The sequence below is a fragment of the Gigantopelta aegis genome, chromosome 13, assembly GCF_016097555.1.
Source record: "Gigantopelta aegis isolate Gae_Host chromosome 13, Gae_host_genome, whole genome shotgun sequence".
In the NCBI taxonomy this organism is placed as follows: Eukaryota; Metazoa; Mollusca; class Gastropoda; order Neomphalida; family Peltospiridae; genus Gigantopelta; species Gigantopelta aegis.
The window spans coordinates 27261651-27278669 of NC_054711.1; the positions used below are offsets into that span (position 1 = coordinate 27261651).

The window sequence follows — 17019 nt, forward strand, 5'->3', positions numbered from 1 at the left end:
AATGCAACCATAATGGATGTGAGCATACATGTATTTGTTGCTTAACACAGAAGTGGCTATTTACTCGGCGGCCGTGTATTTTGCCTAGGCTTATGAGGACTGGCTATCTACACGGCGGTATTATGTTTTTGGGGAATGCCCAATGTACGGCCACCACACCCTAGGTTACTAGCTCTGTTTTTTGTGGTAACCTGTTCATGGGTTACCAGGCACTGTGCTTATTCTATGCCTACATGTTTATATTACATATAACTTATAGAGTATATATATATTTTTAAGTAACCAAAACCTTTATTAACATGGTAAACTGAACAGTAGGGTCTCCATGAGTACTCTAGTACTCGGGCACGGGCCGAGTCCAGTAAGACTCGTGTCTGTTCACAGAACTCGAGTACCCATGCAAGGAAGAGTACTCTCATTTAATTATATCTTTTATGTCATTTTGCCATATTTGCTTGCAGCCGGTTATATTGCAGGACTATGAGATATGGAGGGAAAGCAAAGGTTGAAAATGTTTAATGCAATACAATGGCATGATTAGACATCGAAGTTCAGTGCTGGAAATAAGATGCATGATCTAGCTCTGGCTGATCGGAAAAATTTCGTTAAATTATCTAAAAAAATGCAAATAAAAATAAAATAAATTATTACCCAATTTATTTTTGCCAAATTAAAATAAAATTTGCCAGTTGTTCTGAAAAGTTGCAGTTGAAGAATTTGTCAAGTAGCAGAGCTAGCCCTGATAAAGCTATTTTACTTTATTCCTTAGTCTACCGGCCTCGGTGGTGTCGTGGCTAGGCCATCGGTCCACAGGCTGGTAGGTACTGGGTTCGGATCCCAGTCGTGGCATGGGATTTTTAATCCAGATACCCAACTCCAAACCCTGAGTGAGTGCTCAGTGGGTAGGTGTAAACCACTTGCACCGACCAGTGATCCATAACTGGTTCAACAAAGGCCTTGGTTTGTGCTATCCTGCCTGTGGGAAGCGCAAATAAAAGATCCCTTGCTGCCAATCGGAAGAGTAGCCCATGTAATGGCGACAGCGGGTTTCCTCTCAAAATCTGTGTGGTCCTTAACCATATGTCTGACGCCATATAACCGTAAATAAAATGTGTTGAGTGCGTCGTTAAATAAAACATTTCTTTCTTTCTTTCTTTTTTATTCCTTAGTCTCATCATCTAGTGTAAGTGTCGGGTACTCGCGTCTGGGTCGAGTATGACCCTTGAGTACTCAAGTCCAATAATTTGAACTCCCGGAGGCCCTACTGAACAGATCATAAATTGCAGTTGATTCAACATTTTAAATTTTGTTTTCTTTTTCAATTTTCAGTACTTATTTGAACAGACTGGATACAGAAAGCCATTTTTCACAACGTATGTTAAAACTGTTATGTTTGCTGCGTATCTGTTTGGGTTTCTCATCTGGAAACCATGGAGGGAACAATGTTTTTGGAATCGCACTGTAAAGGTAAGTTTAAACGTGTTTTTGTTTTTTTCCACAACACTTGTGAACTAAGAGGCTGTTTTAAAAATCATTCCAATCTTTTTTTCATATTTTTTTCTCTCATTTTTTTAATGTTATTATTGCGAAAATATAAATTAATTTTTAAAAATATCACATACTTTAGCAGAAACATAACTTACTACAAACATGGCTCAACTTAAACAAGAATTTAAATAAAACATATATCTTTTTAAATACCCGATTATTGGTACATCAAATACCAATGCATGTGCTGTTATGTTTATTGAGAGGAGGGCGTGGAGAGAGATTGGTTTTGTTTAACTGCATCACTAGAGCACATTCATTTATTAATCGGAGATTATTGGATGTCACACATTTGAGAATTCTGATCCAAAGGTGGAACAGCACATACCAGAGCCTTTCATAAACTAGTCATATAGTCACTGTTTGGGGGAAATGTTGAAATAACCATGTTGAATGGCGTATATAGTTATAGTTTGGGGAAAATGTTGAAATAACCATGTTGGAGACCATATATATAGTCATAGTTTGGGGAAAATGTTGAAATGACCATGTTGGACACCGTATAGTCATAGTTTGGGGGAAATGTTGAAATAACCATGCTGGACTCGATATATAGTCATAGTTTCGGGAAAATGTTGAAATAACCATGCTGGACTCGATATATAGTCATAGTTTGGGGAAAATGTTTAAATAACCATGTTGGGCACAATATATAGTCATAGTTTAGGGAAAATGTTGAAATAACCATGTTGGATACAATATATAGTCATAGTTTGGGGAAATGTTGAAATAACCATGTTGGACACTGTATAGTCATAGTTTGAAGAAAATGTTGAAATAACCATGTTGGACACCGTATATATAGTCATAGTTTGGGGAACATTTTAAATAACCATGTTGGACACCCTATAGTCACAGTTCGGGGAAAATGTTGAAATAACCATGTTTGATACAATATATAGTCATAGTTTCGGGAAAATGTTGAAATAACCATGTTGGATACAATATATACATGTAGTCATAGTTTGGGGAAAATGTTGAAATAACCATGTTGGACACCGTATATAGTCATTGTTTGGGGGAAATGTTGAAATAACCATGTTGGGCACCATATAGTCATAGTTTGGGGAAAATGTTGAAATAACCATGTTGGGCACTGTATAGTCATAGTTTGGGGGAAATGTTGAAATAACCATGTTGGACACTGTATAGTCATAGTTTGGGGGAATTGTTGAAATAACCATGTTGGACACTGTATAGTCATAGTTTGGGGAAAATGTTGAAATAACCATGTTGGGCACTGTATAGTCATAGTTTGGGGTAAATATTGAAATAACCATGTTGGACACTGTATAGTCATAGTTTAGAGAAAATATTGAAATAACCATGTTGGACACTGTATAGTCATAGTTTGGGGGAAATGTTGAAATAACCATGTTGGACACCGTATAATGTTATAGTTTGGGGAAAATGTTGAAATAACCATGTTGGACACCGTATATAGTTATAGTTTGGGGAAATGTTGAAATAACCATGTTGGACACCGTATATAGTTATAGTTTGGGGAAATGTTGAAATAACCATGTTGGACACCGTATATATAGTCATAGTTTGGGGAAAATGTTGAAATAACCATGTTGGACACCGTATATAGTTATAGTTTGGGGAAATGTTGAAATAACCATGTTGGACACCATATAGTCATAGTTTGGGGAAAATGTTGAAATAACCATGTTGGACACCATATAGTCATAGTTTGGGGAAATGTTGAAATAACCATGTTGGACACCGTATAATGTTATAGTTTGGGGAAAATGTTGAAATAACCATGTTGGACACCGTATATAGTTATAGTTTGGGGAAATGTTGAAATAACCATGTTGGACACCGTATATAGTTATAGTTTGGGGAAATGTTGAAATAACCATGTTGGACACCGTATATATAGTCATAGTTTGGGGAAAATGTTGAAATAACCATGTTGGACACCGTATATAGTTATAGTTTGGGGAAATGTTGAAATAACCATGTTGGACACCATATAGTCATAGTTTGGGGAAAATGTTGAAATAACCATGTTGGACACCATATAGTCATAGTTTGGGGAAATGTTGAAATAACCATGTTGGACACCATATAGTCATAGTTTGGGGAAAATGTTGAACTAACCATGTTGGACACCATATAGTCATAGTTTGGGGAAATGTTGAAATAACCATGTTGGACACCGTATATAGTCATAGTTTGGGGAAATGTTGAAATAACCATGTTGGACACCGTATATAGTTATAGTTTGGGGAAAATGTTGAAATAACCATGTTGGACACCATATAGTCATAGTTTGGGGAAAATGTTGAAATAACCATGTTGGACACCATATAGTCATAGTTTGGGGAAAATGTTGAAATAACCATGTTGGACACCGTATATAGTTATAGTTTGGGGAAATGTTGAAATAACCATGTTGGACACCGTATATATAGTCATAGTTTGGGGAAAATGTTGAAATAACCATGTTGGACACCGTATATAGTTATAGTTTGGGGAAATGTTGAAATAACCATGTTGGACACCATATAGTCATAGTTTGGGGAAAATGTTGAAATAACCATGTTGGACACCATATAGTCATAGTTTGGGGAAATGTTGAAATAACCATGTTGGACACCATATAGTCATAGTTTGGGGAAAATGTTGAAATAACCATGTTGGACACCATATAGTCATAGTTTGGGGAAATGTTGAAATAACCATGTTGGACACCGTATATAGTCATAGTTTGGGGAAATGTTGAAATAACCATGTTGGACACTGTATATAGTTATAGTTTGGGGAAAATGTTGAAATAACCATGTTGGACACCATATAGTCATAGTTTGGGGAAAATGTTGAAATAACCATGTTGGACACCATATAGTCATAGTTTGGGGAAAATGTTGAAATAACCATGTTGGACACCGTATATAGTTATAGTTTGGGGAAAATGTTGAAATAACCATGTTGGACACCATATAGTCATAGTTTGGGGAAAATGTTGAAATAACCATGTCGGACACCATATAGTCATAGTTTGGGGAAATGTTGAAATAACCATGTTGGACACCATATAGTCATAGTTTGGGGAAAATGTTGAAATAACCATGTTGGACACCGTATATAGTCATAGTTTGGGGAAATGTTGAAATAACCATGTTGGACACCGTATATAGTCATAGTTTGGGGAAATGTTGAAATAACCATGTTGGGCACTGTATAGTCATAGTTTGGGGAAATGTTGAAATAACCAGGTTGGACACCGTATATAGTCATAGTTTGGGGAAATGTTGAAATAACCATGTTGGACATCGTATATAGTCATAGTTTGGGGAAATGTTGAAATAACCATGTTGGACACCATATAGTCATAGTTTGGGGAAATGTTGAAATAACCATGTTGGACACCGTATATAGTCATAGTTTGGGGAAATGTTGAAATAACCATGTTGGACACCGTATATAGTCATAGTTTGGGGAAATGTTGAAATAACCATGTTGGACACCATATAGTCATAGTTTGGGGAAATGTTGAAATAACCATGTTGGACACCGTATATAGTCATAGTTTGGGGAAATGTTGAAATAACCATGTTGGACACCATATAGTCATAGTTTGGGGAAATGTTGAAATAACCATGTTGGACACCGTATATAGTTATAGTTTGGGGAAAATGTTGAAATAACCATGTTGGACACCGTATATAGTTATAGTTTGGGGAAATGTTGAAATAACCATGTTGGAGACCGTATATAGTTATAGTTTGGGGAAATGTTGAAATAACCATGTTGGAGACCATATAGTCATAGTTTTGGGGAGAAATAAACAAACTCACATTGGTACAGCTGGACTTTAAAGCACATAATGAATGTAAGAAAACTTTAATTATTATGTTATCTTAAACAAACATATTCCTTTGCTTTCAGATTACTGATTCTGCTCTAGACAGTCCAGAAGCGTCGGACAACTTACTGGTACGTTCAGTTGTTTGGTAGCCATTCCTTGTTGAATAAGAAGACAGGGTCGTAGCTCGTTGGGGGGTGGGCTGTTCAGGGGGGGGGGTTACTTGCCTCCCCCCCCCCCCCAAAAAAAAAAATCATAAAAAATTCTAGAAATTTAAAGACAATTCTCTTCTTAACTGTTTAAGGAGTTTTAGACTATTAACTACTCAGTGGCCTCCCCACCCCTCCAAACAAAAAATCCTAGCTATGGCCCTGGAAGAGCAGTTCAGTGCAAGCGTCATTAAAAAAGCTTCCCTTTCAATGTATCGTCCGTTTGTGGCAAAAGGGAACCGATGAATTGGCATATAACTTAGACGTTAAGCTGCTCACAAAACATTAATAGCAATTTATCGAATTTAATGAGAAAACCTGTAGCCAAATCCAGGTAACATTTAGTTACACAGAATTATTTTTGACAATAGCTATACACATACAAACAGCACTGTTGTAAAATTAGCTTTTTGGCGAATTGGTAATGAGATGTTTTCACTAATTTCAATTTTAAATTGTAAACTGACTGGAGTGTGTTCTGTATTGTGATTGATTGATTAATTACATTCTTTTTCCGGGATCAAATGAAAATAACACCCAGAAAGCTAATGACGTCATTAGAAAGTGATGTCATTAGCAATTGGAACAGGCAAAGTTGACGATTCAAGGGTCTACAGTTAGATTGTAGCCAGGTATTTTTTTTCAAGAAATGCCAAATATACAGTTAGTTCCGTAGAAAAATGATTCTGTTTACAATGGACATAACCATATGTTGAGTTTTTAGATTTACAGGTGTTATTATCTATTTGATCAAATGTTTCATTTTTTGCCTCAGGCTAACGCCTTCAGTCAGAAATGACATTTGCAGGATCAAATAGACAATAACATCCGCAAATCTAAAAACTCCATATGGTTATCTCCTAATTGCATTTGGCAATTTGACGTGATTGACAACTTAAACCCTAATAACCAACTACTTACTGTACTCTTACTCGTGTAAAAGCCAATGAATCGGCTTATAACTACATACTCTACTCATACTCATATAAATATATGTTAGTAACTTTTAAACCTGTACCAACTGTCATAGCATTTTTTGTTGCCTTGACCCCCCCCTCTATCAAAAAAGAAGATTTAACCTATATGCAATTTGATGGAAATTTATAAAGAAACTTATTTTATTTACATTGAGATTTCTTTTCCAAAAATATTTTATGAGTTTTTAGAGTTTAAAATGTACATGATATGAATTTTAGTGCTAATTGTTACAGAGTATAGGCTACATAAAGGTTACATACCACCATTCACTTTTGCATGCATTTCAATACAGTTTCTATGTCTGTGAATATATTCCGTGTTAAATAGGACAATTTTGAGACAGCTATTTGACTACTGTTTTCAGAAAGTCCAATACTTTTGTAACTACCAAGCACAAAAATCAATATAGGTTGACCACAAAATGTTTGAATTGTCTACCGTTTAGCCCGAGCACTGCTTCAGTTTGCTGTTATTTAAGAGGCAACATTTAGTAATAAAAATAATACAGTAACTTCAAATCAGTGAGTTATTTAAATACTACAGAGGTTAACCTACTTGAAATCGTTGAAGATTGATTTGAAAAGGCATTTCCGTATTTTATATTCTTTTCTTAGTAAAGATCTACATGTATTTCTAAAAGTGTACGATATTAAGCTGCTAAATAAAACAACACAGGGTGCCTATTACGGTACTGGTACAGGGCTCACACTGGAACGAACTTGATAAGGGACAGGGTAAGCCCTGCTGTTAGTTACTGATCTTCAGTTTCAAAGTTTGTTTTGTTTAATGACACAACTAGAGCACATTGATTCATTAATCACCGGCTATTGGATGTCACGCATTTGATAATTCTGACACGTAGTCATCAGAGGAAACCCTCTACATTTTCTCCCATGCAGCAAGAGATCTTTTATATGCACTTTCCCACAGACAGGAAAGCACATACCACAGCCCAGTTGTTGTGCACTGGTTGGAACGAGAAAAAACCCAATCACTTGAATGGATCCACCGAGGTGGTTCGATCCTGCGATGCAAGCACACCAAGCGAGCATTCAACCGACTGAGCTAAATCTCACCCCATGCTTTCATTATAGAGATAACTGTCCAAATGTTCGTCTAGCTCTCAAAAGGCAGAATACTTAGATCAGTATGTTAGTAAACAATCACTTGAATGGATCACCGAGGTGGTTTGATCCTGCGATGCAAGCACACCAAGCGAGCATTCAACCGACTGAGCTAAATCTCACCCCATGCTTTCATTATAGAGATAACTGTCCAAATGTTCGTCTAGCTCTCAAAAGGCAGAATACTTATATCAGTATGTTACTAAACAATCACTTGAATGGATCACCGAGGTGGTTCGATTCTGCGACGCAAGCACCTCGAGCGAGAACTCAACTGACTGACGGTTTGTTTTTGTATCATAAGGTTTAACATTTTGAAGTATTTTTCTTTTATGTTTTCAGAGTGATCCTATCTTTGTGCCACTGAAACACGATGATAAACTTAGCACCAGTGGGACAGAGTCAGATGATGCAGCTGGTATGTTACTGTTAAATCATTTATTTTTGTGTGCTTCAGTTTTCATGGTTTTGCTAAAATTCACATTTTGTTTGATACTTAAATTTGTGGTTCAAAAAGACAGTATACTTATAAATTTGTATTATAAGTTTGCACGTATTATAATTATTTTTATTGTGTTCGTAAATTTGTTGACTGCACTAGTCCACGAATTACATGACCATTAGTCGGCCACGAATAAAAGTGATTTCACAGCACTTTTTCTGTTATTTTCTTGTTAAACAGTAGTACATGATCATTCACAGATGTAGCTGTGTGAGGTATATGTGTGTCAGTATTCTTTGCTGCCGAAAAATGTAAACGTTTGGGCGAATCTCTTTCAAGCTTCTCAATGACAGGCAGACTTTGTCCCATCCACACCTCATATTCACACCACAGGCATATAAAAAATCCCTTGCTACTAATGGAAAAATGTAGCGGGTTTCCTCTTTAAGACCAAATATTTGACATCCAATAACCAATGATTAATATATCAATGTGCTCTAGTGATGTTGTTAAACAAAACAAACTTAAACTTAAAGGGACATTCCTGAGTTTGCTGCAATTTTTAACATGTTACCGACTAACAGAGACGTTTTGATGATTAGATATCAAATATATTTTTCTGCATAAAATATTGGCGGCTGTATATTAAACGTGTTTCTGATCGTTCTAATATTTGTACTAGGTTAAATTTCATGTTATTTCCAAAAATATAATTTTTTCTTACATTCAAAATTATTTGAAGACAAAATCTAGTTTGGGCTGCTTACTAATATTAAGACGACCAGAAACACATTAAATATACAGACACAGATATTCTAAACAAGAAAATATATTTAATATGTAAGTTTAATCATAGAAATATTTCATTAGTCAGAAACATCTTACAATGCAGCAAACTCAGGAATGTCCCTTTAAGCTCATATTGTTACAGCTCTCCTTATTTAAAATTTCTTGTCTGAAATGGAGCTAAATTCATAGCAAACCTTCATTCAGCAAACTATTTCAGTCAAAAACATTTTACCCTTCTGACATCAGTATGTCTGTCTGAAACAGACCATGGACATTATTTTTTTGTAGCCAATTAACACAGTTTATATTTCTTTAAAATATTTATGGATAGTCAGTATAGTACAGAACCTTCATTTCATTTCAACATATTTTCGTGCTTATATCCAATTAAGGTTCAAGCACGCTGTTCTGGGCACACCTCATCTATTTGGGCTGTCTATCCAGGACAGTGGGTTAGTTGTTAGTGGTTAGTGAGAGAAGAACGTGTAGTGGTCTTACACCTACCCATTGAGTCGTTAAAACTCGCTCTGGGTGGGAGCCAGTACCAGGCTGCTAACCCAGTACCTACCAGCCTTATATCCAATGGCTTAATCATGACTCCACCAAGGCCGGTAGAACAGAACCATTGGGTTAGGTAACACCACCAATATAACTGACATTATAACTGAACCATTGGTTACCTGAGTAAAAATTGCATGAGCTGACAATTGGTTACCTCAAATTTTAAAACATTGTGACCAGGAAGTCAGTACTTAATTGTCACTAAAACCCCCAAATTAACCAATATTTTATTTTTCAACTTAACCTGACCTGAAACCACCATAGACATAACAATTTACCCCCAAAAAGAAATGGGTTACGTAATTTGTTTGTTTTCAATTCTTAGAGGTCTGCTTGTTACATGTGTCATTGTCAGTTTCCTCTCTAGTGCCATAGACCAGTGTTCAAATAACCACGCTAGTGGCTGAGGTGTCCTAAAACAATCGTGTAGTTTTGTTTATCAAAAATCTTTAAAATACCAGTAAGAAGTTAACTCATGTCTTTTACTGGACATACATACGTACATACATACATAATACATACATACATACATACATACATACATATGTACGTACGTACATACATACATACGTACATACGTACATACGTACATACATGCATAATACATACATACATAGATACATACATACGTATATACATACATAGATACGTACATACATACATACATGGCCCCATGCATATGGTTGAGTTAAAGAAACTTCCTTTTATGGAAGCTTCAATAGCTCAGAGCGTATCGTGGTTAGTCTTGCAATTTGCGGGCGAATCGGTGCCACAGGTTCGAGTCCCAGCAACGGCATGGGACAATTTTTGAGGCCAGAAAGGATTTAATTATCCCCTGCGCCAGTGCGTTAATATCTATGTATGTAATAGTCAACTTCGACATACATACAATATATAGATATTCATACATCAATACATACATACCTAGATACGTACGTACGTACGTACGTACATACATACATACATACATTTATTTTCCGCTATAACAGTAGACCGGTCTGAACATCCGAACAGTTAATAGGAGGCTAAAAATCATCCAATGAGTCCTCTACTACCTGTTCTGGTGATAGCAGGTTTTTCTTTCTTCACATACATGTAGTACTTAATAATGGCTGCAAATAAGATGGGTTAGAGTAAACAATATTGTTTTTAAATGTTTTCCTCGGCTATGATTGAGATGATTTATGTTTGTTTTTCAGCTAAAGAAAAACCTGCAAGAAATGTTCGATTTAGTAACTTATCCGAAGTCAGACAGCTTTCAGGTAATTATTAATTTTCAGCTTGTTTAGTTCTGTTTTACTTTTGTGTAAGGTATTACAGTGAAACCGGTCTAAACCGGATCATGCCGGTGACTTAATAGTTATCTGATTTAGACAGGATTCCAAGTTTATAGGGTTGTGGTTTAGAATTTAGAACATTTTATACCATCAGGAATTTTTTTGTTTTTAATTGCCATTCAGGCGAGTCATGTCAGCACTTTGTCTTGTCCATGCAATTTTTGAATAGCCCAAATTTTATTCTTTTTAAACCAATATTATAGTTGGCATAAGAGATCAGTTTTAATGGACTTACACAAATTGGTTCTAAAGTATATCAATGTTTATAAAGAGGTAATTTTTATGCAAATAGCTAGCTTTTTATTGCTATTTCTACCCTTCAAATGAACACTAAATTGGCTGTTATGCGGCAAAGTTTCCCGCATGAGCATCAACAACTGTTGCATCAACCATAAATATTAGCAGTGACGCCCGTTTCAGTAGCTGAAACATGTAATGGATTAGAATACAGCCAGAACTTTTCAGAAGTAAAACCGGCCTCAGTGGCGTCGTGGTTAGACCATCGGTCAACAGGCTGGTAGGTACTGGGTTCGGATCCCAGTCGAGGCATGGGATTTTTAATCCAGATACCGACTCCAAACCCTGAGTGAGTGCTCCGCAAGGCTCAATGGGTAGGTGTAAACCACTTGCACCGACCAGTGATCCATAACTGGTTCAACAAAGGCCATGGTTTGTGCTATCCTGCCTGTGGGAAGCACAAATAAAACATCCCTTTGTTTTGGGGGCAATGGACAAATATAGAAGGTAATGAGGGGGTGTGGGGGGAAGAGGTGTGATCGGAGATGGGTGGTGGTCCAATGTCCCCACCCGGTTATCCCATTGTTATGAGTGGGTTAAGTTCAATCTTTATTTATTTGCTTGATTTGACCTTATTTTCGGACATGTCTATCTATAAAAAAATACAAGACACTTCAACAAGTTTTTTTATAAAAAACCCACAAAATATACATGTAGAAAGTTTATTTTGTTTAACGACACCACTAGAGCACATTGATTAATTAATTATTGGCTATTGGATGTCAAACAGTTTAAAATGTGCTGGGGTGTCATTAAATAAACATTCCTTTCCTTTCCAAATAACCATTGTTTAAAATGTGCTGGGGTGTCATTAAATAAACATTCCTTTCCTTTCCAAATAACCATTGTTTAAAATGTGCTGAGGTGTCATTAAATAAACATTGCTTTCATTTTCAAATAGCCAGTTTAAAATGTGTTGAAGCTTGTTATTAAATAAACATTCCTTTCCTTTCCAAATAGTCGTAGTTTAAAATGTGCTGAGATGACATTAAATAAACATTCCTTTCCTTTCCAAATAGCCATAGTTTAAAATGTGCTGCTTGAGGTGTCATTAAACACACATTCCTTTCCATTCCAAATAGCCATAGTTTAAAATGTGCTGCTCGTTATGACATTAAACACACATTCCTTTTCTTTCCAAATAGCCATAGTTTAAAATGTGCTTCTCGAGGTGACATTAAAAACACATTCCTTTCCATTCCAAATAGCCATAGTTTAAAATGTGCTGCTTGAGGTGTCATTAAACACACATTCCTTTCCATTCCAAATATCCATAGTTTAAAATGTGCTGCTCGAGGTGACATTAAACACACATTCCTTTCCTTTCCAAATAGCCATAGTTTAAAATGTGCTGCTCGTTATGTCATTAAACACACATTCCTTTTCTTTCCAAATAGCCATAGTTTAAAATGTGCTGCTCGTTATGACATTAAACACACATTCCTTTTCTTTCCAAATAGCCATAGTTTAAAATGTGCTTCTCGAGGTGACATTAAAAACACATTCCTTTCCATTCCAAATAGCCATAGTTTAAAATGTGCTGCTTGAGGTGTCATTAAACACACATTCCTTTCCATTCCAAATATCCATAGTTTAAAATGTGCTGCTCGAGGTGACATTAAACACACATTCCTTTCCTTTCCAAATAGCCATAGTTTAAAATGTGCTGCTCGTTATGTCATTAAACACACATTCCTTTTCTTTCCAAATAGCCATAGTTTAAAATGTGCTGCTCGTTATGACATTAAACACACATTCCTTTTCTTTCCAAATAGCCATAGTTTAAAATGTGCTTCTCGAGGTAACATTAAATACACATTCCTTTCCATTCCAAATAGCCATAGTTTAAAATGTGCTGCTTGAGGTGACATTAAACACACATTCCTTTCCATTCCAAATAGCCATAGTTTAAAATGTGCTTCTCGAGGTGACATTAAATACACATTCCTTTCCATTCCAAATAGCCATAGTTTAAAATGTGCTACTTGAGGTGACATTAAACACACATTCCTTTCCATTCCAAATAGCCATAGTTTAAAATGTGCTGCTCGTTATGTCATTAAACACACATTCCTTTTCTTTCCAAATAGCCATAGTTTAAAATGTGCTGCTCGTTATGACATTAAACACACATTCCTTTTCTTTCCAAATAGCCATAGTTTAAAATGTGCTTCTCGAGGTGACATTAAATACACATTCCTTTCCATTCCAAATAGCCATAGTTTAAAATGTGCTGCTTGAGGTGACATTAAACACACATTCCTTTCCATTCCAAATAGCCATAGTTTAAAATGTGCTGCTCGTTATGACATTAAACAAACATTCCTTTCCTTTCCAAATAGCCATAGTTTAAAATGTGCTGCTCGTTATGACATTAAACACACATTCCTTCCTGTTTCTCTCTCAGACCGCTATGCAGAAGAGCATCTGCTGGCTCGCCTGTCGTACGCTGCATCAATACGAGCGGAGGAACAGAAACTACACGCACTCGGCAAGCTGTCGGTCCGGCAAGTTTTGAAGATGGCCTTCCTGTTCTGTATGTTGGTGAGTGGTACATGTATTGGTTATATAGAGGATAATAAACGAGTTACCAGTTATTATTAAATTTATGTCCCGAGTGAAATAATTTTCATTTGTCACGAGCTTTATCGAGTGACAAATGAAAATTATTTCACGAGGGACATAAATTTGATAATAAGCGGTACTGAGTTTGTTATTCTATTTATTGCCTCGGCTATTTTTGCTCTAAAAACCTTTATTTTCCATGCACATGTACGAAGGCTAACTTGTATATAAACTATGTAAACCACTTTACGCACTGTTCTGAGAATAACTATAATCTTGTAATTTAATCACGTTCATAGATAATTTTCAAAAACACAGTTCTCTTTATTCTGCTTCAAAATCTATAATTATTGCATTAAAATTACATTTTGTTATAAATTTAACACCAAAAACAGAGAGCCGTAAACGCAAACTCTTTAAACTACATGACATCATTTTGTGTGTTTGACAAATCGTGATGACGTCATATTTAGTACCGATAAAGTCATTGGTTTGTAAGTGTCAAATTGTCCAATAGTATTGTTCGTTAGACCAATGCAGAATATTTGTCACTGAGAAAATATGGAAAGTATTTTCCCTGTTATGAGTGCATGCTGTGGTAATACTTAGAGAATAACTAACGAGCTACGAGGAATTATGAATTATCTGTCCCGAGTGAATGAATGTTTCACAACATTCGTTCACGAGGGACAGATAATTCATAACTCCTCTAGCAAGTTGGTTATTCTCTTTATTGCCCATTGTCAATTTTAACTGATTTTAATGTAAAAATTGCTCTGCAGTCTACAACAAAGCCATCAGCCATTAAGTCATATAATCATACGCGCATTACATGTCGTAATGTAAGTGACGTCATAGCATAATGGCGTTCTTTTTACAGTACAAAATAATACAACTGTATTTGCATTTGAAAATAATTATTTTTATATATTACTAAAGCCGCTGCTTACGAAAATATACCATTTCATGTTTACGAAACAAATGAGTCCATTTGTTTTTGAAAATCTTTGTACATTATATAACGTATGTGTAACCTGACTCATGAATGGAAACATTATATGAATGAAAGTGAAGTTCCGGCGATGGCAAGCAACCAACCAAACGTCGTGATTTTTAAGCCAGCCAATCGGTGACTGTAGAAGCAATTAAATTTAGGCAAAAAATAGAAAAAGCAGACCTGTCAACCCTCCCAGATTCCGCGGGAGTCTCCCGGTATTTGATCAAATCTCCTTTCACCTGTGCGGGAGACAGTTTCTCCTGTTAAATGACATTTTTGTAAGCATAAAAAAAAATCGATCCTCTTTTGTCAAAATAACAGAAGGGAAGTAACTCTGCCTTTTTTTCTCATTCGGAAAATGTCGACTACTTTCGGTTTCCGAGAATGTAACAGGCCGAATTGTCCCGACTGTTTAACCTTTGCCGAAGTGAGAATTGTGGGATAGCCTATTTATATTGTTAAAAAAGCACATGGAGTTTATAAAATGACGTGTTATTATAATGTTTGTTGTCATCGTAATGGCTACGAAGCGTGTTGCCGCTAATTCAACAGGCTGTGTATTGACATTCAGTGTTGCATATAAAAAAAAACACCTATCCAATTTAGTTCTAATAACACCTCTGAATTGTAAAATGTCTTCCCACTGGATTACATAATGCAACTATGACGAATCTGAACTGCCAGACTCCGAGTTGACAGCGATACACACGATGCATGTTAAAATCACATGTCACAGCAAGACAACGAAAAGACTAATTAACTGTATAAACATACTTGTGTCAGTTAATTTTGTATGTTTGTGCAGTAAAATGTTGGTTATAAGGGTACTCTTCAAGAAATTACTTTTGTACAATTAAAAAATGTTGTGTTTGACATTGACATAAAGTTACTCACGGAAATGGGTATAATTCCGGTATATTTCACATGATGTCCGTAATGAGGTTTTACTTATGATTAATGAAAATACAATGTTTATTGCATCATTATAATGATTTTAAATAAGTACCACGCCACCGTTCCTCATTATAGTAAAAACTGAATATTAATTTATAAGATTTATATAAATTTGTCTTTGGTACTTAGGTACACTAACCACAAATGATAATGTAGAGCAAACTGTAAGGCTGTAAGTGTAATACCGTAAATGTACTAATTAAATTTTTTATTTCTTGTTCATGTTCTTAACATTTTTGGATATTTAAACTTAAAAAAAAAAAATGCCAAGATCTAAGGTTAAGAAGTATATATGACATTATATAGTATTCATATAACTTATTGTAATAATGTTGTTTTTAAATCTTGCGATTTTGGGTTAAATTGTGTGAATTAAAAAAATCTCCTGCTTTTTGACAAAATCACCTGCTTTTTCAACACACACCTCCTGCTTTCTCTTGACTAAAGGTTGACAGGTCTGAAAAAGTAACGTTTACTTACGGGCATTTGTTGCCAGCTTTCCAGTATTTATGTCCATTATTCCCAATAACAGTGGTTTTCTCACCAGAATTGTGTTTTAAAAACGAACTATGATTCATATCCCAATACTTGGTGATTTTCGTTATTGCTAAAAAGATCAAATTAGCTGTGACAATCAGCTATCGATCCTTGAAAATTATCGCGATGTGCTGCCATTGTTGTCAAACGAAAATACTTCCCGAAAACCAGTTTTTGAACTAAAAATTCCAATATATTTTCCATTGAAAAACAACAAACAAAAGCTATAGCATGCTGTGAAATAAACTGTTTAGTGTTTAAAAAAGTTGTGTGCAAAACGGCATGAAATATGAATTGGGGAATGCATTGTATACAGTGTACAGTATATCGACTGGCGTGCTGTCGGTAGAGATATCTCGCCTGCAGTAGTCAGAATGGCAGGAAATATGAATTGGGGAATGCATTGTATACAGTGCACAGTATATCGACTGGCGTGCTGTCGGTAGATATCTCGCCTGCAGTAGTCAGAACGGCGTGAAATATGAATTGGGGAATGCATTGTATACAGTGTACAGTATATCGACTGGCGTGCTGTCGGTAGAGATATCTCGACTGCAGTAGTCAGAACGGCGTGAAATATGAATTGGGGAATGCATTGTATACAGTGTACAGTATATCGACTGGCGTGCTGTCGGTAGAGATATCTCGACTGCAGTAGTCAGAATGGCAGGAAATATGAATTGGGGAATGCATTGTATACAGTGCACAGTATATCGACTGGCATGCTGTCGGTAGAGATATCTCGCCTGCAGTAGTCAGAAGGGCGTGAAATATGAATTGGGGAATGCATTGTATACAGTGCACAGTATATCGACTGGCATGCTGTCGGTAGAGATATCTCGCCTGCAGTAGTCAGAACGGCGT

At 35.9% G+C, this 17019-nt stretch overlaps 1 protein-coding gene across 1 annotated transcript in view; it reads left to right on the top strand.

The window, feature by feature from the left end:
- The window catches only part of LOC121387445 (solute carrier family 35 member F5-like), a 41923-nt gene that overhangs the window by 10512 nt on the left and 14392 nt on the right, over positions 1–17019 (top strand). The window contains exons 3-7 of the mRNA XM_041518561.1: positions 1330–1467; positions 5449–5496; positions 8019–8094; positions 10668–10730; positions 13510–13646. Of these exons, the coding sequence (XP_041374495.1) occupies positions 1330–1467; positions 5449–5496; positions 8019–8094; positions 10668–10730; positions 13510–13646 (462 nt within the window). The remainder of the gene's footprint in view (positions 1–1329; positions 1468–5448; positions 5497–8018; positions 8095–10667; positions 10731–13509; positions 13647–17019) is intronic.